Source organism: Passer montanus, unplaced genomic scaffold (genome assembly GCF_014805655.1).
Source record: "Passer montanus isolate IOZ18808 unplaced genomic scaffold, ASM1480565v1 scaffold59, whole genome shotgun sequence".
In the NCBI taxonomy this organism is placed as follows: domain Eukaryota; kingdom Metazoa; phylum Chordata; class Aves; order Passeriformes; family Passeridae; genus Passer; species Passer montanus.
The window spans coordinates 4,365,569-4,392,869 of NW_024370926.1; the positions used below are offsets into that span (position 1 = coordinate 4,365,569).

The following is a 27,301-nucleotide window of genomic DNA, read 5'->3' on the forward strand; positions in this document are numbered from 1 at the left end:
GAGGTTCACATCTGGTTTTCACTTCAGGTAGTTTTCTCTCCTACAACAAAAATATGAACTCACAGTGGGGTTATGTAACCTATCAATGAACTATCTAATATTGCTAAATAAACATAAGCATCATTCTTCCCAGCATGCTGTTTTATGTCTAGCACGTTTCATTAACAATAACAATAGACCATCTGTGTGTTTATTTCCAGTCATCTTCCTGTTTTTGTTGAAGTTCAGACCCCCCAAGCATGCCTGATATCTAGTCATCTAGTATTCAGTGAAATTTATACTGGAGTTCCTGTCAAAGCAACCAGTAAACTTTTTAACCAGACACTGCTGCCAGCAAAATACTTATGGGGAAAGGTAAATGCTCTTCTAATGGGTGAGGAATACAGCAGGGATGGAAATTGCAATTTCTGTAGGAATACAAATAATGACTATTCTTAAAAGCTTTTCTGATGCATCTTTTGAGTGTTCATTACTGTTTTACTGGCTTGGGAGCAGAAGTTCAGCTTTAGACCAACCTTTATTAAAAGATTAATTACAAGTTGATGTCATTATGTTCTTATTGTCTGTGGATCCGTGGGAAAATGGATGAGCAGATGTGAGGAGTCATAGGATGTAAAGCCACCAGAGTGTTAAACACAGTACCATGGCAGTTTAGGGTTTGCACTTAATTTAGTAAAATAAAGAAATTATGGTGCTTTTGGATTGTGTCTGAATTCTGTTTAAATTTCACATTCTGGCTGGGATTCAGCTTACAGAGTAGGAGCCCAAACTTAATATCAGTATTTAAGCTGTGGTCTGAACTCTCTTTTCAGTCAATGGAAATTTGTCAGTGCCTTGGTCATTCAGATGTGGCATCCATCACATCTGACATCCAGGGTTCAGCTCAATTGCCTACATAAAAGCACTCAGTGCCACTTCAGATGTCCTCAGGTGCCCAAGGGATCCTAACAGAGCATCTGCATGGTATAGGACCTACAGGAAAACGCTCTGGAGCATCTGGAGTCTGGGAGGAATATGTAGAGCATTTTTCCTGATGTGTGATGTTGATGTGTGAACAAGTGAGTGGAAGCCCTGGGTACATTCCATGCTGGTCTCTTAGGGAAGGTGCCAACACCAGGATTGTGTCTCCCCCACCTCTGTAGTGGAGAGAGGTGGGGCACATCTGGATCCTGCTCTGATATCAGATAGATTGGCTCCACCCTGGAAAGGCTTGAGGGTGTGAGAGGGATGACAGTGGCCCAGCAGCCTCAGCTGGGCACCTGAAGTTACTTGGAGTGAATGTAGGCATGGGGAATTGTAAAGCCAGTCTTGACAAACTGGATGTGTTGCTTCCTGAAAGTGTCCTAATCCTGAGAACAGCTTGGTGTTTTTAGAAGAGACAGTGTGAGGCAATCAGCATGAGCTGAGTGTCCTTTCTGTTTGGCAGCCCATTGGAAGCCAGGCAGCTTCCTGCTCCATCGTGGTGTCCCCTGCCAGTGGCACCTTAGGCCCAAATGAAGAGAAGGAATTCTGCATAGAGCTGTCATCCAACACTGTGGTAAGTTTACAAACTGATGCATTTTTATAAAAACAGCAACACTGGCTTTTTCATCTCACTTCCATCTGGCAAAATTAAGGAATTATGTGTACAAAACCACGTGCTCTTTTCCCATACAATATCTCTGAAATGGCTTTGCTTTAGAGGTACCACAGTTGAAGGCAAGAATTAAAGAAGTGAACATGGTGTGCAATTTCTGCCCTGCCTCTTTATATCACAGCTCTTCCTGTTTTCTTCCTTTCTTGAAGTCCTGTACAATTGCTCTTCATGCTTATCACTCTTCTTGGAGCACACAGATGCTCACTTTAGATTATCTGGATTGATATGGAGCAGAGTGGTATATACAGTGTATATTTGGTTTTCTGAATGCAGTTAGGCTCATACCATTTTGATATTTGAAAACTTAAAAGGGACTGATGGGACTGAGAGTCTGCAAAATACAGGAGCAGAAATTCAGGAAAAGACTTTACAAGGGCCTTCAAACAGCTGAGCTAAAGCACCTAAATACAGGATCTTCCTATAGATATGGTGTCTTAGTTCCCAGTCACTGGATACTTGGGTTTCATTTATTTGCTTAAAAGTAGGTATTCAGCACTATCAGAGTTAGTATTTAAAATTATTTATCTGTGGCACTTGGGAACATGGTTTAATGGTGCCCTTGGCAGTGCTGGATAATGTGTGGACTCAATTATCTCAGAAGTCTTTTCCAACCCAAATGATTCTATGATTCAATATCTGGAGCATAGGAATTATGTCAGAAATCAATAATGGAGCAGTTTTAGGCTCACAGACAGCTGCAGGTACAAAGCTGAGAAACAGCCACAAATTTTTACCTCAGGACTGCCTTCTAAGCAGCTCTGAGGCTGCAGAAAATGCACTAAAAAAAATTCAGTAAAACTTCTCACAAATCTATTGTTCTGGGTTTCATGCAGGGAAGTTTACACGCTTTTAAAAATAAATATCCTGAAGAGTCTGCCTTTCCTCTGTGATATATGCTTCATTCACAGGGAAACTTGATTCTTTGCTTTTCAGGGTGAGCTGAAAGACCTCACACTTTCCTGTAGCATAGAAGACATGGCTGAACCCCTCTTCCTGAGCATTTCAGGAGAAGTCAAGGGACTGCATGTCACCTACTCAGTACCTTCTGGCAGTGGAGTTGACAGGTAATATCTGACTGATTTTTATTTCATTTTTCTGATACATAGAATGATGACTGTATTTTTGAACATACTCATCTTTATATTTTTTTCATATAAGTAAATATGTCTTTAATTTGGTAGACTGACATGTTATACAGGATAAAAATTTGACCCCAAAGAAATCCTTATATGGGTTGAAATGAAAAAATGAAGAGCAGAAAATGCTGATGGAAAAATCATAGACTGCATGGTCCTTTTACACTGTGCAACCACATTGCAAGTTGCACATCTTTAAATCTCCTGAAATGACAAGAAAATAAGACCCATGTCTAAATACTATTGTTATTTTTTCTGGCAGTGATGAAGGACAAATGCCACAAAGCCCACGTGAGCTTCTTTTGGACTTTGGGTCTGAAGTTGCACTCAAAGATGTTGTAAAGCATCAGCTGATTGTAACAAATCTCACTGCAATCAGTGTTCCATTCACACTGGAAGCTGAGTATTTTAGTGCCTGTTTGGTGCCTCCAGAACAAGGAGCCTGCCCGTGAGTCTTGTTGTTCTGCATAATGACTCAAATACTAATTTAGGTCTGGTTTAAACCTGAAATCAGATTAATTTTTTTTTTCATGCTCTCCAAGCTACCTGGTGAAAAGAAGGGGGCCTGTCACAGAGCATGCAGCCAGAAAAGTAAAGTCAGGTATGAAAATATCTCTTCAGTGGAAAGAAAGTGAAAGCCAGCTGAATGCTGTATTCAGCGCTAAATGTGTCAGTCAGGCACATCTTCTCATGGTTGGAGTATCTGGTGAAGTCTAAACTGTTAAATTACTTAATGTATCTCTTCATTCCTGAGTTTGAAAGTCCACCTTGTATAAGCATTAGGTCAATCTCTCTCTTCCTCTTCTGCTTTTTTCTCCTTTCTCCTCCCTTTCTTTCTCTCTCTTCTTCATCTGTTTCTTGCAAACAACAGTATGAAGCAAAGTTGGTGATTCTGGTGCCAGTTCACTCCCAGAACACTCCCAGCACACAGGATGGATGCCATGCAGGAAGTTTGGCTCCTTCTCTCCTACACAGTTTTCCAGTCCCAGTGCAGCAAGCCTTTCTCCCTCAAACCCTTTACCATACCCTCCCCACTCTGGAAAGCTGCAGCACAGCCCATCTGTCATTTCTGATGTGTTGTACTGAAAAATGATAATATTTACAGCCACATGAGACTGAGGGAGGGAGGAAATGGGAGCAAAAAGCTGTGAAGTGTGGATGTGTTTTCTGTATCCAAAATAAAACTTGCACATATTGGTACCTTGCCATAGAGTTTGGTATCTGTTCCACAGACAGAGCTTTTCAGCTGTTGAATTAGTGCTTAAGATTAGAAAAATGCTGTTCTGACAGATTCCATGCAGGCCTAGGTGACTCAGAATGTGGAAAGGCTTTGCTCTTTGTAATTAATTCTTTGCATGGAAGAGCACAGAGAGGTAAACAGGCAGCTGCTAGTGGAACAAGAAACAGTCAACACAAATCCCAGCCTATTTTTTTCACCTTTTTTCAGGTAACCAGTTAGTGCCTTGCATGTCCCAAAGAGTCTTGGATCAGGTTGTTGGAAGGGTTGTCCTGCTGTAAAATATTCTGGGCAAGCACTAACTCTAAAAAACAGAGTAAGACCCACTGCAGAAGGGAACTTGGGTGAAGTGGTATAAATGTGAGCTGAGTAAATGATCCCAAGGTTTCTAAGTGAGTGAGGTTAAGCTGATTAAAGGCAACTAAAATCATGGTCCTATGTGTTCTTTGAAAGACTAACTTTGTTCCATTTCCTCAAAATTGATGAAATGCTTCTTTGCTCTGCTCCTTCAGAATTTGAAGCAGCGTTGCTGTCTCAGGGGAAGGGAGCAGCTTTCCGCATCCAGCCTTCCACAGGAACTCTGGAAGCTTTCCAGCAGCTCACCATAGAAATAGCAGCTTACAACAACATGTGGGGAGAGTACCAGGATAACCTTGTCTGTAAGGTAGGTGGAGTTTGGCTTTTACCATGGCAGACTTTACACCAATTGTATTTCCCAGATGCCTTTCTGTTAGAAATACTTCAGTTTTTTAAGCCTTCTGTAAAAATTCAGAATGAATCTTGCTATATACCACTTCTTCCAATGACATGTAAGGAACAATTGTTTGGTTTTAGGGGGACATGTTTATTCTCTGGGAGGTTTTCATGTGCCTTGAAAGTGACTGGAGTAGTTTTGATTTATAACATCTGTTTGGGAGCTGGCCAGTGCACTGCTCTGCTCTACCAATACCATAGATTGTGTTGTGTAGAAAAGCTGCAGGAAAGCTGATAAATGCATGAGGTATTGCATTCTCCTGCTGAGAAGAGTTGTTGTTAGCATATGAATTAGAGGCTGTCAAAGGAAACTAGTCAAAAATATTTGAAAATCCAATCAGTTTGCAAAACATAATCTTATAACACAGAGAACTAAGGTGTTATCTTGATTCTAATAGCAAAAATTCATTTTAATAGGTGGGAGACTTACAACCTAAATTAATTCCTATGCAAATGACTGTGAAAGGCTGTCCAATCTTCCTGCAGGTGACAGGACCAAAACCAGAGCCACCTATTATCAGGTATAGTGCAAAATACTGTCAGACAAATCAGAGAATGAAATACCAATGGACTGCAGTCAGCATACACACCTGTTCCATCTTGTGATATAATGAGAAGGTCAGCAAGCTGACAGTCAAAGCACAGTATCTGCTTCTAGAACATCAATACATTTTTCTCTGCCAACACAATTAGAAAATAATCTGCACTACAAGACTGCTGGCAGACTTCAGCCTCTGAAGCCTCTGTTCTGGGCTTGCAGTTGTAGAATTTCACCCAGTGCAGCCTCATTTGGCTCTGTGGAGATGGCAACTGGCACATGGTGGCAATTCTCATCACCCACAGCTCATTTCTCCCTGGCCCTTTACCTGGACCAGGAGAAATGCAGCCCTGAGGTCAGTAGGGGCAGGGGAAGGTTTAAACTCTCTCATACAGCAAATGGCATCTGCATCTTGGGATGAGGGGTAAGGGTTGGTTTTTGGGGAACCCCATCACTGCATGTGGTTATTCTGAACTGTCTGAGACAACTGAAAAAAAAATGGGGAAAAAAGAAAAGAGACAGATAAAATAAACCAATATTGTGCTTCACAGTGTAGGCCATGCCTTACCTGAGAGCCACTCCAGTGCAGCCAGCTTGGTTTCCACTTTTAAACAACTCTTCAGTGATTTCAGACACTTCTGTTCTCTGCATGCACTGACAGCAAGGTTCCCTGTCCAGGTTTGGCACTCAAGTCTCAGGAGGGTCCCCTGTGCGTCGGAGGGTCCAGCTCAACAATCCCAGTCCCTTTGGTAAGGATGGCTTTTGTACAGCAAACACTGATGCTTTCATTGTGTTCCTTTTAGAAATAAAAGTAGAAGGACCCATTAACCTGTTAATTGACAGGCATACTTGTTTCCTAATGAAGATGATTTTAGTAAAAAAACAGAGTGACTCATTGTGTTGCCACAATGCAATTGCACATCCCATCTTGATGTAGTTTTTCCTCATTGAAGTGGTGGGAATTTAGGCTTTTCCATTGTGTTTTTATGAATTTCTTACAACACTAAGCCTGGTCAATCAGATGTGCTACCTGCTTTTTACTGGCATCATCTGGCTCTTCTGTTTAGCCTTTTTAGCTCTTGAGTGAAAGCTTTTCAGAGCAAAGTCAATCACCTTTTTCTTTTAAAACATTTCACTAAATCCATTTGCTTAATCAAAATAAATGAGAGTATTTTGTTTATAGTTTAGGACGTAGAAAGTGGCCAAACTACAGCAAGCTCGTAAATAATTTTAATTTACAGCAAACATGGGAAACCTAAGAGATACATTTAATACAAAACCAGTTGCCAGACACAAATTTGTTACTTGATATTCTGGTACCAACTACACCATGAGCCTTCTCTGGCTAGAAGTAATTGTCCTTTTTCCTTTCCCATTCAGACATCCGCCTGGACTTGGAAGTTTACAACCAAGAGCCAGATGATGAAAAGCTGGTGGACCTCTTGGTGCTCTTTGGAGACCCTTTTCCTCCTGTGGACATGGCTGGAAATGAGGCTGCATCAAGTGGTAGCACCTCAAAGTCAGAGGTCGTGTTAAAGCTGGATCCAGCTGCCATTCCCTGTGGGAGCATTTATCCAGCTTTGGAAACCACAGATGAGGTCAGCTCTTAGGATGTTTCTTATACTGCTGCTGAGATACATGATGGGTTTTTTGGCATGAAGGGTTGAAAACAATAACAGGAGATAGAACTTGTAACTAAGAGCTGGATTGTTAAAAGAAATGTCAGCTCCTCTCCCAGTCAAACACACAATATGTGGGTAGGTGGCTGTGGAGATCAGCAGTCTGTTTCCAGAGTGAGCTATAAGCAATTAGCTCTCCTTAAAAGTATTTAAAAAGCTAAAGAAATACTGTTTCAATACTGTCACTGACAAACTACTCTCATTATTACATGAAAGAATTAAAATAACTAAAACTGCTTAATTTGGCTCTGCTTTTCTCGTGGGTGCTTTCTGGTGTCAACGTGTGCTGTAGTCAGGGAGCAGAACCTACCCTGCAAATTTCAAATTGAAGCTAATGATATGAAATGATATTTATCCCAGTGCTAAAATTAGATTGGTTCTGTTAGAATATGGTAACATCTATTACACATGAGGTTTGATTATAATGTGGCAATTTAGTGTTTGAGGGGCTTGGAGTGACAGGGAGAAGGTATCTCCCAGGATATTGTATATTGGTCTAGCAAAAGCTTCACACAAAAGATACTAAAATCACATTTTCTCTGCTTCAGCTCAGCATGCACAGTTCTGAACACAGCTCTAACCTTTCTTCTGCACAAAGGGAGCAGTACTGCCCCAGAGTGCTGGTTTGTCTAATGGGCCAGAGGTGTCATGACTGGCTGCTTCTCTAGGTAGAACTGGCTCCAAGCATGCACATTTTCCAAGGAATTCAGGAGCAATTTCAGCAGAGCTACTCTGTGGATGAAAAAATTGATGTGCAGGACACATCCACGTGTCCAGCCCTTGTGCCAGAAAGAAACTGGAGCTGGCCATGCTTCCTGACCAGTTCCCTGTGCACATCACTCACATTCCTGCCTTGCAGTGTAACAGTTTTAACCATTCCCCACCCCTGTGTCTCTGGTTCCAGCCTCCAGGTTCTGACAGCAAAGAGATGGAAATCAGCAGTCAAAAGTCTGCAGAAGAGAAAATTATCTCTGTACTTATCCGACCTCATGAGGGGGTGCCTGCAGACAGCCCCTACTCCATTGCTCCAAGGCAGATTGTAAGCTTTTACATTTTCTTTGGGCTTAGATTTAGCACATTTTCTGCAGGGCAGAGGAGACAGAGGAAGGAGAAGAGGTAGCTTTGAGTTTGGTTTGAGGTAGACTCTATTAAAGAGTGAAACACCAGGCTGGAAGGGTTTGGAGATGATCATGAGAGGAGTTTGCAAGGTCAACAGAAAGTGTCCTATCTATACCTGAGCAGTGACCTGATGACTGGACTTAAGTGTTAGTTGTACTCCAGAGTGGCATCTCTGGTCTTCTCACTTGGGCTGGCGTGGTGAAATGTGGGAGCCATCCAGGCTGAAGCTGTGGAAACATGCAGAGCTTGAAATCAGGCTCCTGGAAAGGGGAAATCTGTAGATTTGTGGATAAACCATTGTAACCCACAGTGCTTCACAAGTGAGCTGTGCAAATACAGTGTCACAATCCCTTAGGAATATCATAAAGTAAAGACAGTCCTGGAAAGATCTAGCTGTGAGTGACAGGGTTGCCCAAAACATCAGTATCTCAATTTTATTTTTAAATATTTTTTTTTACCAAAGGTTTTCAGTTACAAGTTAAAATGAGCTAAAGATTACATAAAAGAAATGATGGCAGAAATGAAGCTGCAGTCAGCTCTGAGGTGGCTGAGGCTGAGAAAGGTCAGACAAACAAGTGCCTCACTGTGGAGGCAGCTTTTTTGGGGTGTAGCCAGCAGCAGTATCAGGATTTAACCTGCACAATTCACCTAAAGAAAGCAGAATCCAGTCAACCTGTAAATCCCAGAAAATCCACTGCAGCTGGCTAGTGCATGTGATTGCATTCCCTGCTGTCATGTAAAATTAAAAAATAGCCAAGACTAAACTGAACTGTAAAATACTCATAGTTCACACTTGTAACTCTTCAAAAAATATTTCCTATATGTGTAAGTTGTGGAGTAATCACCTGAGGTAGCCAGGGAGTAAGAGTGGGCAGAATTGGGTATTTTTAAAAACAAACAGATGTGTTTGTGTACTTAGGCAGTTGGTCTGTGACCGTGCTTAAGCTCTGTTGATGCTAAATAGTGGCCACAGTGATACTTGCAGTTGAAGTAATTGTCAGTTTTGCTGTCACATGTTGGCATTTTCGTGCAAGCCCGTGCCCAGGGGATTGCGTGCTGCTTGTGCAACTCAGTTTTGGCAGCTGAGTGCCGAGGTTCTTGTGCAATCCCCGGCGGGTCCGTGCACCGAACGCTCTGTCCCGGCCGCAGGTGGTTCCAGGAGGTGGCAGCAGCGACGTTTACATCTCCTTCACCCCGCTCGTCCTCCCGGACACCGAGGCTGAGCTGTGCTGTGACGGGTTGTTGCTGGGCTTCATGAGCCTGGACGACAAGGTAAACTGACTGTCACAGCAAGGCCAAAGGGGAATATAATTTCCCTTCCTGTAATTTATGTACAGGCTGCTGTTACCTGGCCAGTCTGTGTAAACAGTCCTGTTCCTGCTCTCCTGTACATCCTTCCTTAACCAGGGTTGTTCATCTGTTGCATTTCTCTTTGGGCTTGGAAGCATTCTGGGCTGAGAATGTCACCATCTTCTTGCATTGTCTGGGGCAGCAGACCCCAGACAAAAGCCCAGGGGTTTGAAATGCTATCACAACATCAGGTTTTATTGATAACAGCAGTTAACAATGGAAGTGAGACTCAGGAGTGCTGAGTCCTGTTCCTGGCTCTGCATCCACCTTCCTGTGTGAATTTGGACAACATATCTCTCCTCTGGGAAACTTCCTCTTCAACAACTGCTGATGTGAGGCTTGAACAATGTTTTATGAATGGCTCAGCAATTCCCTGACATTAATTGTTGCAAAGGTGCAAGGTAACCTGAATGAATGCTAATAGAATGTTCAATAAAAACAACCCTAATAAGCCTTATTCCTGAAGAAAGAAATGTAGAATAATAGTGTCCTGGAATAATATGAGTTGGAGAGGATCAAATAGCTCCACCCCACTGCCATGGGGGGTGGAGCTATTTGATCTTTAACCAGAAGAAGTTGTTCCACACTCCATCCAGCCTGGTCTTGAATGTTTCCAGAGATGGGGCATCCACTGTGGGGAACCTGTTCCAGGACCTCACCACCCTCAGAGTGAAGAATTTCTTCCCAGCATCTGATCTAAACCTGCCCTGCATCTGTATCACCCAGAGCCATTCAGAGTCCAGCTGCTGCTTGGCCTGTGCTGTTCCATCCTGTCTTACAAACACTACATTGCCAAGCAGAATCCTATTTTGGCTGACAGCCTCTGGGGCTCAAAGCAGCATTTCAGGTTTAGTGGTACCATTTCCCACACGATTTCTGTTCCCTTGCTGTTGTCAGCTTGCAAGGAGGGTGCCCAGCAAGGTGCGGCGCAGTCACGGCTACGGAGCTCCCCCCTTACGAGTGCACATGGAGGCTGTCCTGAGGCATCCCCTGTAAGTCTCCCAGCTCACAGCTGCCACCCTCATGGAATGGGCCAGCCTGGCACAGGGCTGTGACCAGCCCTGGTTCTTTACACTCAGGTTGGAAGTGGAGATGGATCACGACAGAGGAATGGTGTTTTATTCGGTGGCGAGTGATCTCCTACCTGCTAAGCCTTTTTTTGGAGTGAGTATTTCACATACTGATATATTTGTGTTGCTGTGCTGCTGGGAGAATTCAGAGCTGTGTAACACATGGTTGTGAAAATGCATCCTAATCACCAGTAGCCTCATTTTCTGTATTGCACATACCAAGATAGGGAACAAAAAGAAAGCGCTACACGTACTTATTAGCCAGGAATAAGAAAAGCTGAGCTCACACAGTGCCTGTTTTATTCAAATTTTTCTTTAATTGTAGGGGAGTTTGTAAGTAGAAAAATAAGTTCTGATTTTCAGGACATAAAGGTCCAAAAGCAAAATGAATCACTTTAGTTATGTGACCCTTGGCATTTGAAAACTTAGACTTTATGATGTTACTTTTATTTTGGTTTTTCACTTAAGAAATGTTGAGCAACACAGGTAGAAAATACTGGGTTGCTTTGGGCTAAAATCCTTCAGATCCCTGCTGGTGCTCCATGACCAGACAGAACAACACAGACCTCTCCAGGGAGTTAAAACTGACCAGTTCTGAATCATTTCTCCCCCAGGTTTTGAAAGATGCAGTAATTACTCAGAGTTTGAAACTCATTAATTGTACCAAGGTTCGGCTGTACTTCAGGCTCTTTCTGTCTACACCCTCTATGCCCTTCAGCCTCTCCAGCACAGATCCCAAAAAGAACACTGAAACATCCCAGAGCAAGAAGGAGGAAAGGAAACAGCAACTACAACATGTACTTTATCCACAGCAAAACATGCTGGTAGGCTCAAAAAGAATGATCCTGTGCCAGATTAGAGAGTTTTGTAATTGGTGTGTTAGTGTGGCCCAGAAGAACCACAGGAAAACAAAACTGGCATAGAAATCTCCCAGTTTCGGGGGAGTGGTGCTGTATTAGCAAATGCTAATTACTGCCATTTTGCCTGCTCATTGCAGGTACAGATTTATTATTTTTTTCTGCAGATCATCTTTTTCTGTTCCTGATGTGCTTTTCCCATCAATTCTGACCTGCTGCAAATTCCTGCAGAAACCCCTGTGAGTTTGGAGCTCACTTAAATCAGTAGCCATATATATGTTGGACAAATTGAAAGATTTCCAAGGACTGCAGTCTTCCCTCATTTCCTTAAATTAGATGCAGGCAGTGCAAGGAGAGGAAAATTGGATTGGTTTTGGGTGTACAAATTACATTAAAGGAAATGAGGTCCCAGAGTAGAGAATTAGGTAACCTGCAAAGAATGAGTAACTGTTGCATTTTTGAAGCATGCTTCACGTTTTGCTGTGTTCATTTTGACATGGAGACACATCTCAATTCTGCATGTGGGGGAAGAAAGAGGATTTAGATGTCTAAGACAGCTTTGGGAATGTGATATTTGTACCCTCAGGAACTCAAAACTTTTGGCTTGCTAGAGACTGTTTCTCCCCTGTGGTTCAGAGATCAGCTGTTCACCTTTCCACTCCATCTCTGTGTACTGGATTCATAGGAAATAGCTGTGTTTTTTTCTTTAATTGTATTGCTTCGTTCCAGTGGGAGTTTGGCTGCTGGCATGACACCTTTGGGTTCCAGTGGGAAAATGTGTGCCTGGGCCTTTGTGTATTTAGGATTTCCTGCACACAGTTGTCCTCTTATGTGATGGTCATCAGAATTCCTCTTCCCACAGGTGAAAGTGTCATTCCACACAAATCTGGAGCTGCTCAGGTATCAGCATTTGCCAGAGACCCAGCTGCTTCCTGGATGCCAAGTGCTGCAGCTGGAGAGTGGAGAGAGAAAGCTGAAGTTTAATCAAAATCTGGTCATTGAGCACAGTAATTACACTACCCAGGTGAGGTCAGGACAGGGTCTCTGGGCCCTGGGAAAGGGCTGTTTCAGCAGCATCTCTGACTTGGATTAAGATTTGCTCAGCCTTGAATTACAGGCAACTCTGGAGTAAATGGCTGTGGGGTTGCTCTCTGCTGAGACTGCAGGTGATTCCCAGGTGGGCTGTGCAGGTTGGGGTCACACCCTGGTGCTGGTACCCCCACTCTGCATGGCAGACACTGGGTGACACTCAAAGGGCCACACACCCAGTCTCAGGATGACTCTGAGACAGGAGTCAGGGCTGTCTCAGGGAACAAGCCATGCCTCAGTCACCAGGCAATGCCTCCTGCAGCAACCAAGGGCTTCTGGAAAGGCTCCTGAGTCTGTTGAGCTCCTGCAGTGTGGTCAAAGCCCACGTGTGTGTCAGAAACCTATAACCCCCTTCCAGTCAGAAACCTATAACCCCCTTCCCAGCCTCCAGCACCCAGTACACTGCAGGCACTTCTATTTTGTTTCAGGTATTTCTGAGGCATGACCTGTGTAAGACTGAGCACCATACCTAAGACACACTCAAGTGAATCATAATCTTGGGCAATCTGAACAAACTGAATGATTCATAGTGGGCCATATACAGTCCTGAGGGACCAGGAGATGCTGTAATGTCTGCAGCTTCACAGAAAACCCTAAAAACAAATGAGACTGTTCACTCTGTATTACTTCATTAAGACCAGTGTCTGCTTTGAAAACCTGTCCCAAAAAAAGTAACACACAAGCAACAACTTAATTCACTCAAGGCTGTAGAATGGGAATTGACTCCATTGTGAAAGAACACAACAAAAACTCTTGATTCATTGGTTGGGGTTAAGAATGATCCAGCTAGAGCAGGAATTACTAAAGCTCTATAAAACTGAGGTGGGTTTTGTTGTCTTTTCCCTTTCCCCTGTTTTGCAGCTGGTCCCAGTGACTGCCTACCTCACTGTTCCAGTCCTGGAGCTCTCCTGTGACAGGGTTGATTTCCAGACCTGCTTTGTTGCACAGACCAAGACAGAACATGTCTTCCTGTATAACAGGAGTGGCTGCAGAAGCTACTGGACTGCTTTGCTGGGTATTCTGGTTTTGCAATTGATTTCCTTGTTGCAGAGTTTCACTAAGACTGCATGCACTCACTCAATATAGATGCAATATGTGATGATCCTAGGTGCAAACATGGTCTGCTTTTGTTCTCACTTATGTGGGCTTTTCCCCTCCTATCTTTCCCCTCCTGTTTTTGATATTGTTGTACCACTACTGATTTCAGCAGTTACTCCACATCTAACCAAAAGACTGAGTCTCAGCCCTCTTGGACATGCTCTGCTCATTTATAAATTAGTCCTGAGGGGCAACAAGAAGCAGCAGCTCCTCATAGGTTCAGTTTGAGCATGAGCCTAATGCTGTTAATAATAGATGGGCTCTAGAGGAAAGAAGATCAGGGCCTTATTATTTCAATGTGGAGACCACTGATCACTGCCCTTGATTAGAAGATGAGAACAGTCTGGGCACATGCACAGAAACTCTGACAGTGTGAGACATGATGGATTAATTGCTCAGCAAAGAGATGCATTGCCATGAGTGCTACTTGCAGTATACACTTACACAGAGGGTGTTGTATGGCTTTGTTTGACATTTGCCCCTTCCACTGCAGATGAACAGAAAAGCCCTAAGGCCATGCAAGTATTTTCCATCTTCCCAACTAAAGGCATTTTGGAGGCACGTGAAGGGGAGGCACCTACCAGAGAGATTCTGCAGATCAGCTTTGCTGCAAGGTACAGTTAAACAGGACTGAAATTGTGCTGTTCACAGAGAGCTGGGGTTGTTCAGCCTGGAGAAGAGAAAGCTCTGAAGAGCCTCAGAGCTCCTTCCAGTGCCTAAAGGGGCTCCATGAGAGCTGGAGAGGGACTTGGGACAAAGGCCTGGACTGATGGGAAAGGGGGAATGGCTTCACATGGCCAGAGGGCAGAGTTAGATTAGAAAGAACTTTTGCACTGTGAGGGTGGTGAGGCCCTGGCACAGGGTGCCCAGAGAAGCTGTGGATGCCCCATCTCTGGAATTGTTTAAGGCCAGGCTGGATGAGGCTTTGAGCAACCTGTTCTAGTGGAAGGTCTTCCTGCCAGGGCAGGGGCTTGGAACAAGATGAGGTTTGCTGTGTCTTCCAACCCACAATATCCCATGATTCTGTGATGATGCAAAGACTTTTAATTTCTTTGCTCTGATTAGGGAAATACAGGTAATGTAAAAAAAAAAAAATTCCATTACAAAGTATTTTTGGAGGTTATCACATGGTGGCAGCAAGTTAAAATAAGTCTGTCCTAGTGATTTCAGTGAGCTCTGAAAACTGCTGACAGGGAAATTTCAGGCAAACTGTAGGTGAGTTATTGCCATAACTCCCATCTCCTTGGAACACAATCCAGTGATTTCCATCACTGGAGTCACTGATACTTCAGTGGGATGGAGCCTTGAGCAGCTGCACTAAACTGTCCCTACTTACAGGAGCACGGTGGTCCAGAAGCCTCCCCAGGCTCCTGAATGCCTAAATTTTTCTGGAATTCTGCTGAATATGCCTGAAGCACTTATTTTTGTCTGACAAATGCACTAATCAGCATGGCTGAAAATGCCTGGAAATACCAGAAAGCAAAGATGTTGCTGCATAGCAACCAGCTTATCTGTCAGGCTCCATAGGAAGAATTCCCAACACAGCAGTGTGGGATCAATGTGGCAGTAGGAGATAATTATATGCAAGGTGTGAAGTGATTTTAATAATTCACCTCCCCAAATCCATGGTCTTTCTGCAGAGGAATTGTTTTGTGAGAAGGAAAAAACAAAGATTGGCAGAACAGGCTTTTGCCTCAGGCCCTTACAACAGCTGGCACTTGGACACAGAGAAATCCTTCACAGGAGCAGTCTCAGGAGCACTGAGTGGCATTAGCCTTGGGCAAATAATGCTCTTCAACTTGGTGCAAAACTAGAGTTGTTGCAACCTTTTTGATGTTAATTTACAATTTGGGCTCCACTGACTGCCCCTTGTCTCAGGGGAGTGACAGAAACCTTTCCCTTCAAACTTTGTCAAAGTGAGGAGCTTTCACATCAAGGCAGTGCAGGTGTCCTGCTCCCAGCAGAGCTTCATTTCATTTATTCACCTGAACCAGAATTTCACAAGTAGGATGATATTCTCATTCTTTCAAACATGAATCCAGTGTCTTCAGGCACAGACCTGAACATCCTTTTCAAACACCACATCTTGCACATCGGTGGAACACAGCCCTGTGGACTTGGCACTAACATCAGTGACCTGTGCTTGTGCCTTGGAGCATTCTTAGACACCATTCTCCCCTTTTCATCTCATCCCTAAACACAGGACTACACGTAGCTGCAACTCAACTTTCTGCTGTGCATTTTAGGAGCAACACTGACTATGAAGCTATTGTGACCATTTCTGGAATGCTGGAAGAGAAGCCTTGCAAGCTGCACCTCACAGGGCGAGGAGTGCACCGTGAGAAGGTGCATTAAGCAGGACAATGTGGGACAAATGTCAAGGTAACAGGTTAGATGCAGATGTGCCAGCAGCTGAGCCTGTATTTTCATCCACTTCTGTTGTTTTTAGTGGGGACTGGAACTTCAGCAGAATGAAAATTTAGGTTATGAGGAAAGAAATTCTCATGGTACCTTAACCAGTCGTAATCACACTCTGTACTGTTACTTTTATTGCTGTGGTAAGCTTAGCTTTAGGCTCAGAACAAGGTTTTATATTGCAAAGCACCTGTGTAAGTCAGGCCAAAGCCCTCTGCAGAGCCCAACATGCCTTGAATCACAGCTAAAGACTATTTATACCTTAAAGTAACTTTTGTTTTGCCTCATTTATTTGTTTGACATTAAAATGGACATTGACACATAATAAAACAAGAATTGGTGAATAGGCCAGCATTTCCCAGGCTGTTTTCTCAGTGCCTTACATGAAAAGGGGAAGAGAGAACTTTCCTTGGTCTCCTTGGAAAATTACCAACCTGTGTGTTTCATCATGCTTGGGCCTTGAGAACATCCCCTTCAGCAACAGAGGGAGGAGCCCTTCTTCCCTTTCATTCTTTCCCCCCACATGGTTCCCATTTACTCTCACTTCTCTTTAAACTATTTTAGTATTATTTCAGCTAAAGGTCACTGGAATTCCCAATTCTGAATCTGTTAAATTTTCCACTTCCATTAAATAAAAGGCTTTTGTAAATGGCTCATTATCCCCTCTAAATAATTCAATTTTTTGGCTCTAAAACAGGGCCTTAGATTGCTGGGTGAGACAGGCTACAGCATGGGATTGTGAAAATAACAAGAGCTCTAACTCATCATGACCTTCAACTAAAAATCATCATAAAAAGGAAACAAATGTATTGCAAGAACCCAATTGTATTATTAAGTGCAAAAACAAAAGTCAGGACAAAGTACTTCAGTTTGTTACAAATTCAAAGCAGCAATGAGTAAATTTCTTTTTCAAGCTGAGTTTCAGTGATCTTCCTGTTCAGACAAGAGAAGAAATAAGGGATGACAAAAGACACAAGACAGAACATGCTTGTATTAGCACTGAAGGACTGAGCTGTCACTGATATTCAGGTAGTGCTTGCAGTAAATGTAATGCTGCAATTTGCTTTGTGTTAGGTAAGTAAATATGATTAAGCACAAGATTGTCTTTGGAGTCACACAAACTGACACTCAGACATGTAGAAGAAGGAATGGCCACATCCAAATCCTGGCTTCTAGCAATTCAAGAGAACCTTTCCATGCAGGCATTTCCTGTGGAAATTATGTTCCAGTCCTTCCACTTTCCCCCTCTGGAAAGAGGCTTCAGAGCAGCTCCACCAGCAGCGAGCTGCAGCCCATCCTCCAGTGCAGGGACAATTTAAGACACAAACAACTTCAGATTGGGCTAGGACAGACACAGGCGTAAAGGCAAGGATGTCAAGTCTTTGCTTCAAAACAAGCTCTTTTAAACTTCTTACAAAATGGTGAATCCTTTTAAGGAAATGCTGGAAAAGTCTTTCCAGGTGGACTGATGTCTTCATTTTGAGTGACTCTCTTTGCCAATTTGTCATACAAAAATACTGTCCCATGAACTATTTCCCTCTGGTAATATTCACAGAGTAAAGAGATCAATTAAATTAAAAATGTTAATTCATAATCACCACACCAGGGGCTGTAGTTGAATTTCAGCTGAGCTAATTTGTTATGTCAGGAAGCCATGTGCCAGTTTTGCATTTCCTCACCTTCTTCGCAGAACTGCACCGTTAATTCTACTTCACAATTTCTGCCTAAAATTTGTAGATCTAGTAACAAATCCCAGAACCCACTTGATTTCAGTGGCAATCACTTGCTATGCCTAGGGAAGGCAGAGAGGGAGCTGTGGTGTTGTTGTGTCAGCACTGGAGCTCACTTCACTTCCCCGGGTACTCGAACACGGCTGCGGCGCCCATGCCAGTTCCAATGCACATGGACACGACTCCATATGCTCTGAAACAAAGAACATGTGCAATTAAGGAAAAAGGCAGCTCAGGTTTATATCATTTAGGAGAAAAAATAAAAATAAAGAATACAACAAATAAAGAATACAATAAATTCTGCTGCTCTCCTGTTTCGCTAGGAGAGCACCGGCTAATGCAGGTTCAAAGCCATCCATGGGATGGAGAAAGCTTAACCCAAAGGGACAGTTACCTCATCCAAGGGATGAAGGAAACTTAACCCAACTGGTGACCCCTGAGCCTGTGGGAGCTGCACAGGCAGCAGGTGTGAGGCCAGTGCTGATGCTCAGCACTCACCTCTTCCCTCGGCGCTTCAGTTCATTGAGCAAAGTGACGACCTGCCGAGCACCGGTACAGCCCAGGGGGTGTCCCAGTGCTATGGCTCCTCCCAGGGGGTTCACCTTCTCCATGGGAATGCCCAGCTTTTCAACACAGTACACAGCCTGCAAAGACACAGGGAACCATTTCATGGAGATGCTCTTGTCTTAGTTCTCAGCTCTCCTCCTCCAGGTCAGAGGCCTGACTCCATCGTTCTCAGGGGACAGGAGTGGAACTGATCCAAGGCAGAGAAGTGAGCTAAAACTGTCCACTTCATCTCAAACTGAGCCCACACACATTCAGACAACCTGACAATAAATCACAGCCCTGGTGAAACAGATGTTGCAAGTTGGTATGAGAGCACAATAGCCAATTCTTTCTTAGTGGACTTTTTATTTTCTAATATTAAGCTGTATAAGCAATGTCCTGTTCATTTTTATTTGAAGGAAAAAGAAAATAGTCTGCACATGTTATTAACATTTGGCTGAAGACGTAATATGTGGAACAAGTTAAAAATCTTAACCTGGAGACCGAGCTGAAATACGCTCAGTTGCCAAGCAATGCAGCAACACAAACATGATGCTCACTCACCTGGCTTGCAAAGGCTTCATTAATTTCATATATATCAATGTCATTCAGAGTCAGACCTATGGGCCAGAAAAGTCAGGAGTTAAAAGGAGATATTTTTGCCTCATGACTATATCAAAGAGTAATTGCCTGACAGCCTCCCTCTACGAATTCCAGTTCTACTCCATCTAAGAAAGAGAAACTTCAGCTCCATGTGGGGTGTCTACACTTGAACAAGTTTATGTACAGCAATGTCTAAAGACTGCAAAACACCACAGTTTATGGTATTGTGTCACTGAATCTGCCAAATTTCCTCAGATTAAGTGTGATTTCTCTGCAGAGGGATTAAGGATTGAAGGGTGTTTGGAGAGTGGAAGATAAAGCTACAGGTGGGCATGGGACTGTAGCCAGGCCAGGCTAAATCAGCTCATAGCTACAAAAGCTGTTTAACCCAGTAAGTGTGGTAAAAACCTAATAAGATGACAAAATTGTAAAGAGAAAAATCCATCAAAAACCAAACACAAAATCACCCCCTACACACTGGCCATGATAAAGAGAAAACAGCACTAAGTGAACACTGAATCACTTGCCACATGTCAACTCTTGTTGAGTCTGTGCAGAGATTTGCTCCTGAGCTTCTCAAAGGTGAGTGAATTATAATTTACACACCAGTACAAGGCAAAAGCATTGCAACAATCTGAGGCAGGACCTCTTTTAAGGTTTCAGATTTATCTTCACTGTTCACTGGGGCCAACAGCTGCACAAGCTTGAATAATATAACCTTAAATCTCATTCTGAGGAGTCTGATCTGCTTTGCCTGAATGTCAAATGGTTCTTACCTGCCTTTTCCACAGCAACAGGGATGGCATAGGCCGGCCCTATGCCCATCACATCAGGTGGGACCCCCACCACAGCAAAGGACCTCAGCACCCCCAGCACTGGCAGTCCCAGCTGTGCTGCCTTGGAGCGTTTTGCCAGGAGAACAGCAGCTGCTCCATCGCTGACCTGGCTGGCATTCCCTGTTGGAAGAGACCTATTAACATGCTTTTTGTTCTGGTAAAGGCAGGTAAACCACAAGAACAGTGCAAATGTAACAGCTCAGCTGACCTGCTGTAGTGCTTCCATCCTCTTTGAAGGCAGGTTTCAGCTTTGCCAAGCCTTCCAGTGTTGTGGAGGGCCTGATCCCTTCGTCTTCGTGCACAGTGATTGTTTTTTTGTTGCCCTCATTATCTGCCACAGTGGTCTTGACTGGAACAATCTCTGTTTTAAACAGTCCCATCTGCTGAGCTTTTGCTGCTCTGGTAAAAAAAAAAAAAATATGAAAGTTTGTTAAGATATTTTGGAGGTGAAATGCAGGAGAACTAAAGTGAAGGAAAGCAGTTAGACAGAGAATGAACTAAGGAGGGATTTGGTCCATCATCGCCAAGTGGTGGTCAAGACAACAGGCACATTTTTACTTTCATTCATGGAAAGACAAACGTTTTACCTCTACATCAACATTATGGGCATTGTCCCCAAATGTGAGTCACAAGATCACTCATTTCAGAGCAATATCCCCATTCTGTTCCCATCAACACCTCTGTGCCTGACTGACCACCCCAGCCCCCAACATGAAGTTTTATTTTTTTCAGGGGTACAGCCACATCACAGTTGTGATTTTGATAAATGAACCCTTGAACTAGCAGCAGTCAACAACTGTCATGACCAGACAGAATACAATTAACTAAACCAGAATTAACTCAAGCCACATATATTTAATCTTTCCTATCAGCAAGGTAATTTAAACCTTTCAAAGCAGAGCTTATTTAGATTTACCTTCCAGAGGTAAACCCTTCACAGAGAATACAAATTGGAGACTAAAAGCTTGTTTTACTCCTTCATCACTTTGCACTTTTACTCATAAAAAATGAAAACATTCAATGCTCCCAGGTCAGTGAGAATTGGAGCAAAGTGCTGAAGAACAGGTCAGTAACCCCACAGATATCCTGAGACCAAGGCCAGAAAGTCACCCTTTGCCTCATGTGAGCATGAGGATCACATTCACATACCCTTTTGGTTATCAGCTCCATGGCAGTGAGAAAGGCTGGCATGCCAAGTTCCCTGAGCAGCAGGGCTGGAATTTAAAGGTTAACTACCCTGTGCAGTGGCTTCCTGTGTTAGATAAATAATTGGACCAGGCTGATGCTTAAACAGAGCTCTGAAAGCAAATTTAACTCTTTGCTGGCAGGAACTTTACCCTATCACCTGCTACTGCTCTGGCAGCACAGCCCCACGGATTCCAGGGTCAGTTGATTTTGGCAGTGATTTAACCCAGAGGAAGGTTATCAGAGGTAGGAGTGGACTCACTCACAGCCAAACACCTGCAGTGAGGACAAGCCACTCTTCTTACAAGCTCAGCAGTTCTCTACCAACAGCCACACTCAACTATTCCCTCATGGGAAAGGCTCCTCCTGCTGCTGCTCCCACGTTCAGGTTCCAGTGATTCTGAGCCACAGCCACTATGAAAATACCTCACCAGACACTCGTTCCAGAAACCTCCCTGAGGTTCTGTCACAGAAACACAGCAAGGTTTGGGTTGGAAGGAACCCTAAAGATTCATCCAGCTCCACCCCCACTGCCACGGGCAGGGACCTTTGGATGCTGGAACAAGCAGGGCACTCACTGCTCAGGGTCTGTGTGCCCAGTGATATTTGTGTGAGATCAGTCCCACAATCCCAGCACAGCTCTGGACTGCAGTTCCACCATCACACACAACCCTGCACAGGCACTGAATTTCAGCTGGACCCTCTCAGGATTCCTTGCTCACTATTAAGGACTGGAAGGCAACACAAAGGCTGCACTTCACCAGGAAGTAGCAGTGTGTTTTCTAGCTGTTCTTATTTCTTAACTAAAAGGTTAAAAAACCCCAAAAGACTAACAAAACCAGCATTTACTTTTGTTGGGAAGCCAAGGCAAAGGCATCTTGCTTCTTCCGGGAAACTCCAAACTTCTCTGCCACATTTTCTGAGGTTATTCTGGGGAAAAAACATCAAAGAGTTATTCCAAGAACACATCTAATGGAGCTGCACTGGCTTCTACTAAGATCACACGAGGTATAAGCAATGGCTTTAGTTTAAAAACCAACTGCTGCCTTCTCAACTTAGAATTGCTGGCAGAAGCTAATCCTGAATCAAATCTAGGACCAGAACAAGGTTCAAATCTGTTCTCCTTGCTCAACAACCCATTGATCTTAAGACAAGAAAATCTCTGATCAGAGTTAATGATTTCCCCCCATTTCATGTCATTAATCTTCCACCACAGCCAAGGATGCCAACACACACAGCTCCAAGCTCACCACATTCAGGCTGATTTGTAACTGTGGTCACTGGGGAGACAGAGCATCTATAAAACCCCTAAACTGTGGGAGGGGGAAACACTTACCCCATAGGAATAAGGCAGTCTCGAGCTTTGGGGTTATCCATCATGTTGGAACTGATATCACCAGGGTTATTTGCACTTCTGAGGGACATTGTTTCCACTCTAAACACAAGAAAAATTTGAATTGCTCCATTAAAACTGATCAAAACTCAGTATCCTGACAACATGCTTTCCCATTATCCCACAGAAACACAGCTGCTAATTAGGAACTGGCTGAGGCAGAATCTCTTCAATCATCAATTTAAGAATTATCATGAAATGAAAACAGATTGTGAGACTCAATTGGTTCTTGCTTCACTAGAACAGGATACCAATGTCAGCAGTTAATTTCTTGTGTTTCCACAGCTAGGAAGGAATTCCTATGATTCTGGCACACTTGTCCTTAAACATAATGAGGCACAAGGGCTGGAGTTTTCAGTGAGACTGCCAACAGACATAAAAATACATAAAAAATCAGATCTTAAGAACAGGTTGGCAGTAGAAAAAGAAGTATTGAGCAAACCATGGCAAAGAGATTTCAGTGAATTGCACCATTTGTGTTTCACAATACAAAGAATTTCAGACATGGATCCCACAGGGTGCAATCTTTGACCCACAGATGAATTAACACATTGAAGATACTCAAATTTACTGCAGAAATACAAAGCCATCAGTTAAGACTCGTGAGCTTTTGTAAGGTCAATCTAGATTTTGAAGCCTACAGTGGGAAGAGGGTTTGGATTCTACTCTGCACCTCACAAATACCTTTATGAAGAATAAATAACAAAGAAACTACTCCTGGAAAATGAAAGACAAGCAGAAAGTAAGGCAGCTTGTATTAAGTGCTATCAGCAATTTAAACCAGCTCTAAGATGGGACACTCCATAATTGACTTCAGCTGCATCTGCTCCTGAAAGAAGGCACAGGACTGGGTTTTTAGTAAGTGAAACCCCAGCTACTGTCTTTTATGCTTGAATCCAGGGTTTCTCCACTCTGGAAAAGTAAGACTTGGGATAAACCCAGCTCCCAAAAGCTATTTGTAACTTATGGATTGTATGTCTTCTGCAGGTCAGAGGCCAGACAGCTTCCCAGAGCAAAACCCAGTGTCTGGCACACCCAGGGGTGCAAAGGCCATCAGTCCCTTTAAGCACAACATCTTGGTGGACATTACTGTGTGCAGTAATAATTAATGAAAGATTAGAGTAATAAGTGATAAAAAAGAGAAACCCAGTATTTTGGCCTCAGGATTACTGAATAATTTTTTTTTCCACTCCTTCTTCTGAAGTCAATGTGTATGTGGTCACTAGTATTTCCCCAAAACCAACCTAATGTTTACATAATCCTCCAAAAGATAAGCATTGCTTGTGATGTTAGGACTGAAGCACAGAACAGCTCGTCTGTCCAGCACAGAACAGATCCTGTAAGGCTGCAGAACACTCATTAGCACACATAGGATATTAACTTCCTCATCCAAGAGAGCTGCTGGTTTTTCAAGAGGCTAGTTAACTGCAGACTAGCTAAAAAGCTGATTTTTTTGGCAGGCTATTGCACAGGGACAGAGTGTTACCTTCAGGAAGCCTAAGCAAACACTATGAAAATACTTCCTTACCCACAGGCCAAGCCAATGTCATACGATCCATTTCGGATGCCACCTGTAACAGCAGTGCACAAATGTTCTTACTGTCATCAGGAGCAAAAGCATTTCCAGCCCAGCTACAGCTTCCAAACCTGAGCACCCAGAAGAGCCAAATGGGCATTTTCTCACCCTCCTGCCTGCCAGAGAGCCAGGCCAAGGAGCTGATGGGGCTGAAGGCTACCATGGGGCCAGAGAGAACTGGAAGGACCCTTCTGGAAGCTGCCTGATGTGGAGGTGATGGTGGAATTTATCCCCAGAAAACCAAAAGTCACTTCTCTAGGGATAAACTCGGCCACTCAAGGATATAAAAGTATTTAGCTAACCATACTGCCAATTCCCTACAGCACAAGACATTATCACTGTTTTACTGCTCAGAGAGACTGGAGGAGAGGAGCATTGAGCCCTTGGGATGGGACAGGCTCTGGGTGGACTGACTGTGATGCCAGTGCCCACAACACCTACCAGCTATGTTGATAATGGCCTGCAGCCCGGAGGAGCACTGCCTGTTCACACTGGAGCATGGCACTGTCTCTGGAATGCCACTGGAAAACAAGGGAATGGTGGCAAAGACTCAGTGATACAAACCAACAACAACAACCCAAAGCTCTAAGGAGTGCATTAATCCACCTGATTAAACTTTAACCCTCAAGTTCCAGGCACATCCCTTTATCCACTTCTTGATCTATTTGGTCCTGGACCAAGGGAAAGCAAAGTTCAAAGATAATTTCTTCACTTCATTTGCAAGTGGTTCCAAGTGCTGTTTCCCCGTGGATGTGTCTTCAGAAGGTGCTCTGTAAGCAAGAGCCTGCCGTGGAGATCCTGAGCTCTGACCCAGGCCAGAAACTTGAAAAGTTCTGCAACATTCATAAGCTATGGCAGGCTGTGCCTGCACCCCTCTAAAGTGGTAGTTGTGCAGTGATTGAAGCAAACAATGGCAACAGACACTGACTGAAATATCTGGAATCTGGGACCCAGCAGAAATATCTGGAATCTGGGATCCAGCTCAGTACAAGCCACTGACCTGCACTGAGCAATAACAGAAAAATCTGAGCCCATCCATGGTTTGGGGACCAGACTCAGCAGAGAGGTGCAGCCTCAGAGAGCACAGCTGGGAGCCCACAGAACACCATGTCCCTCTCAGAAGCCCAACTCAGGCAGCACAAACAGATCAAACAGCTTCAGCTGCCTCCCTGTCTCTGTGCCATCAGCGCTCTCAGAGCTCAATCAAAGTCCAGTTTCTAGGCAGAAGGTGATTTGCTGTAATTCCTGGGAGTGCTTGAGCCTCACTGCAATCTCTGACCCTGAGCTGCTCCATGGCTCAGTGAGGAGAGGAGGAACCTGAGTCTGGCTGGGAGCTTACCTTAGAAACTGTGCAACTCTTGCAATCAAGGCACCAGCTCCAGGCTGCAGCACATTCCCTGAGTGCAAAGACACAATTCCAGTCAATTGGCTGCACTCCCCTCACAGGCACTGAAGGGATGTTCCCATCACCAGATCAGAGCCCCACCACCAACAGGACAGGCAGGAATACCAAATGCTACACACTAACCCAGCCCCCTGAGAGTTGTGAGTATCCCACACAGGGAGCCTGTCCCACAGAACTGCCCACACCAGGAGCTTCACCAGGCAGAGGCTGTCACTCACCCACACAGATGTCTCCCAGCACCTCAGGACGGAGGTTGACATCCTGAAGGACAGCTGTCATCACAGCAGCCAGCAGCTCATCAGGTGTTGTATCCTGAAAGCACAGGGGATCAGCACCACCAGTGAACACCAGCAAGGGCCCTGTCACCAGTTCAGCTCAGACCTCTTCAGAGGCTGGCCAGTGGTGCTAAGGCAGCTTTACTCCATTTCTCAGCTCACTGTGGTTGTTGTTTTCCTACCACAGCAGAATTATCTGCATGTTTTTACCCCAGGTTTCCTTCAGGCACTGCAACACACAGGCTGCTTTCTCACCTTCCTTGGGTTTATAGGAACATGCTCTGAAGGGCCTTCAGAATCACACCACTACAGATTTATGTGACAAGAGCCAGCGAATGGAGCCTCTCCATTTGTTTTGTGAAAGAAGCAGGGGTGGCCCCTCAGCTGGTGGGGAGCACCGCCAGCATGGAGACCTCTTTGGAGGGATGACAAGGAACCTTTGGGGTCCGCCTGGCACCGTGCTCTTTCCCAGGACTCTGTGGGTGCCACCCAGGGAGAAGCAGGTTCCAGAAGGGTGGCAGGTCCGTGCCAGGCTGTGCAGGTGAGGGACACGGCGGCTGCTCGTGTGGCAGGGCAGGTGACAGCGGGCTGAGATCGCTCCCCGGGGAGCTGGGGACACAACGCCCGACTCCTCCGGGGGATGCCACGGCGCTGCCACCCCCAGCACTGAAACCATCACACAGCGCTGGGATTTACTCTTCCAGAGCACAGCAGCGGTGTCTGGGGGCCAGGCAGGGGTCCAGCACCAGGCCTGCAGGGAGGGGAGGCGAAGAAGCGGGACCCCTTTCCCTATGGGGACGCCAAGCACCTGCGGGGACCCGGCGGGCAGGGTCCCCCGGGCCGTACCTTGAAGCCGCCGCGGCGGGCGCGGCCGATGGCGGTCCTGCGGCCGTGCACCACCACCACATCGTCGGGGCTGCTGGCCCGCGGGGGGCCCCCGGAGCAGGGCACGGCCCTGGGGGCGGCCCCCGGGCCCGGCGCGGCCCCGGCCAAGTGCCCCAGCACCAGCTGCGCCCGCCGCGCCGCCGCCGCCATCTTGTCACCGCAGCGGCTCGCTCCTCGGCGTGACCCCGCCCCCTCATTTGCATATAGGAGAGCTGGGCAAACGCCCTGCTCATTTGAATGTCCACGCCCATCTCATTTACATGGCCCCGCCCCCGACCGAGAGAAACAAAAAACCAAAAAAATAAAAAGGGGAAATAAAGGGAAAGAGGAGGGGAAAAGGGGAAAAAAGGGAAAGAAGAAAAACAGAAGGGGAGAGGGGCGGAAGAGGGGGGGGGCGGAAGGTGGGAAAAAAGGAAAATAAAAGGGCCGAAAAAAGGAAAACTAAAAATAATGAAAAAGAAGAAAAAAATTTTAAAAAGGGAAAAGAAACGGGAAAAAATAAGAAAAACAAAGAAGAAAAAGAAGGGGAAAAAAGATTAAAAAAAGAAGAAAAAGAAGGAAAAACAATATAAAAAAGAAAGGAAAAAGAAGAAAAAAGAGGAAAAATAAGAAAAAAGAAAAAAGGAAGAAAAAAGGAAGAAAAATAGGAGAAAAAAGGAAGAAAAATAGGAGAAAAAAGAAAAAGGGGAAAAAAGAAGAAAAAAGGAAGAAAAAGGAAGGAAAAAAGGAAGGAAAAAGGGAAGAAAAAGGAAGAAAAGGAAGAAAAAAGGAAGGAAAAAAGGAAGAAAAAGGAAGAAAAAGGAAGAAAAAGAGGAAGAAAAAAGGAGAATAGGAAAAAAGGGGGGAGAAAGGAATAGGGCAGAGAAAATGAGGGAAGGAGTGGGAAAATG

General features: G+C 44.5%; 2 protein-coding genes across 2 annotated transcripts in view; one reads left to right on the top strand and one right to left on the bottom strand.

The window, feature by feature from the left end:
- DLEC1 (DLEC1 cilia and flagella associated protein) overlaps positions 1-16,917 on the top strand; it is a 32,982-nt gene extending 16,065 nt beyond the window's left edge. The window contains exons 21-38 of the mRNA XM_039726506.1: positions 201-354; positions 1,427-1,537; positions 2,570-2,700; positions 3,035-3,220; positions 3,315-3,373; positions 4,522-4,673; positions 5,180-5,283; positions 5,979-6,049; positions 6,681-6,898; positions 7,884-8,018; positions 9,248-9,370; positions 10,346-10,440; positions 10,528-10,612; positions 11,133-11,342; positions 12,238-12,399; positions 13,326-13,479; positions 14,056-14,176; positions 15,809-16,917. Of these exons, the coding sequence (XP_039582440.1) occupies positions 201-354; positions 1,427-1,537; positions 2,570-2,700; positions 3,035-3,220; positions 3,315-3,373; positions 4,522-4,673; positions 5,180-5,283; positions 5,979-6,049; positions 6,681-6,898; positions 7,884-8,018; positions 9,248-9,370; positions 10,346-10,440; positions 10,528-10,612; positions 11,133-11,342; positions 12,238-12,399; positions 13,326-13,479; positions 14,056-14,176; positions 15,809-15,917 (2,380 nt within the window). The 3' untranslated portion in view covers positions 15,918-16,917. The remainder of the gene's footprint in view (positions 1-200; positions 355-1,426; positions 1,538-2,569; positions 2,701-3,034; positions 3,221-3,314; positions 3,374-4,521; positions 4,674-5,179; positions 5,284-5,978; positions 6,050-6,680; positions 6,899-7,883; positions 8,019-9,247; positions 9,371-10,345; positions 10,441-10,527; positions 10,613-11,132; positions 11,343-12,237; positions 12,400-13,325; positions 13,480-14,055; positions 14,177-15,808) is intronic.
- Positions 16,785-26,609, bottom strand: ACAA1 (acetyl-CoA acyltransferase 1). The gene is made up of 12 exons (XM_039726505.1): positions 26,373-26,609; positions 25,470-25,563; positions 25,186-25,243; positions 24,288-24,367; positions 23,799-23,841; positions 22,214-22,312; positions 21,727-21,807; positions 19,901-20,091; positions 19,633-19,812; positions 18,818-18,873; positions 18,206-18,351; positions 16,785-17,900 (listed from the first exon to the last, which is right to left on the bottom strand). Exons 1-12 carry the CDS (start codon positions 26,559-26,561, stop codon positions 17,825-17,827), a joined length of 1,293 nt encoding a protein of 430 aa, XP_039582439.1. The 5' UTR covers positions 26,562-26,609; the 3' UTR covers positions 16,785-17,824.
- Between the last annotated feature and the right edge of the window lie 692 nt (positions 26,610-27,301).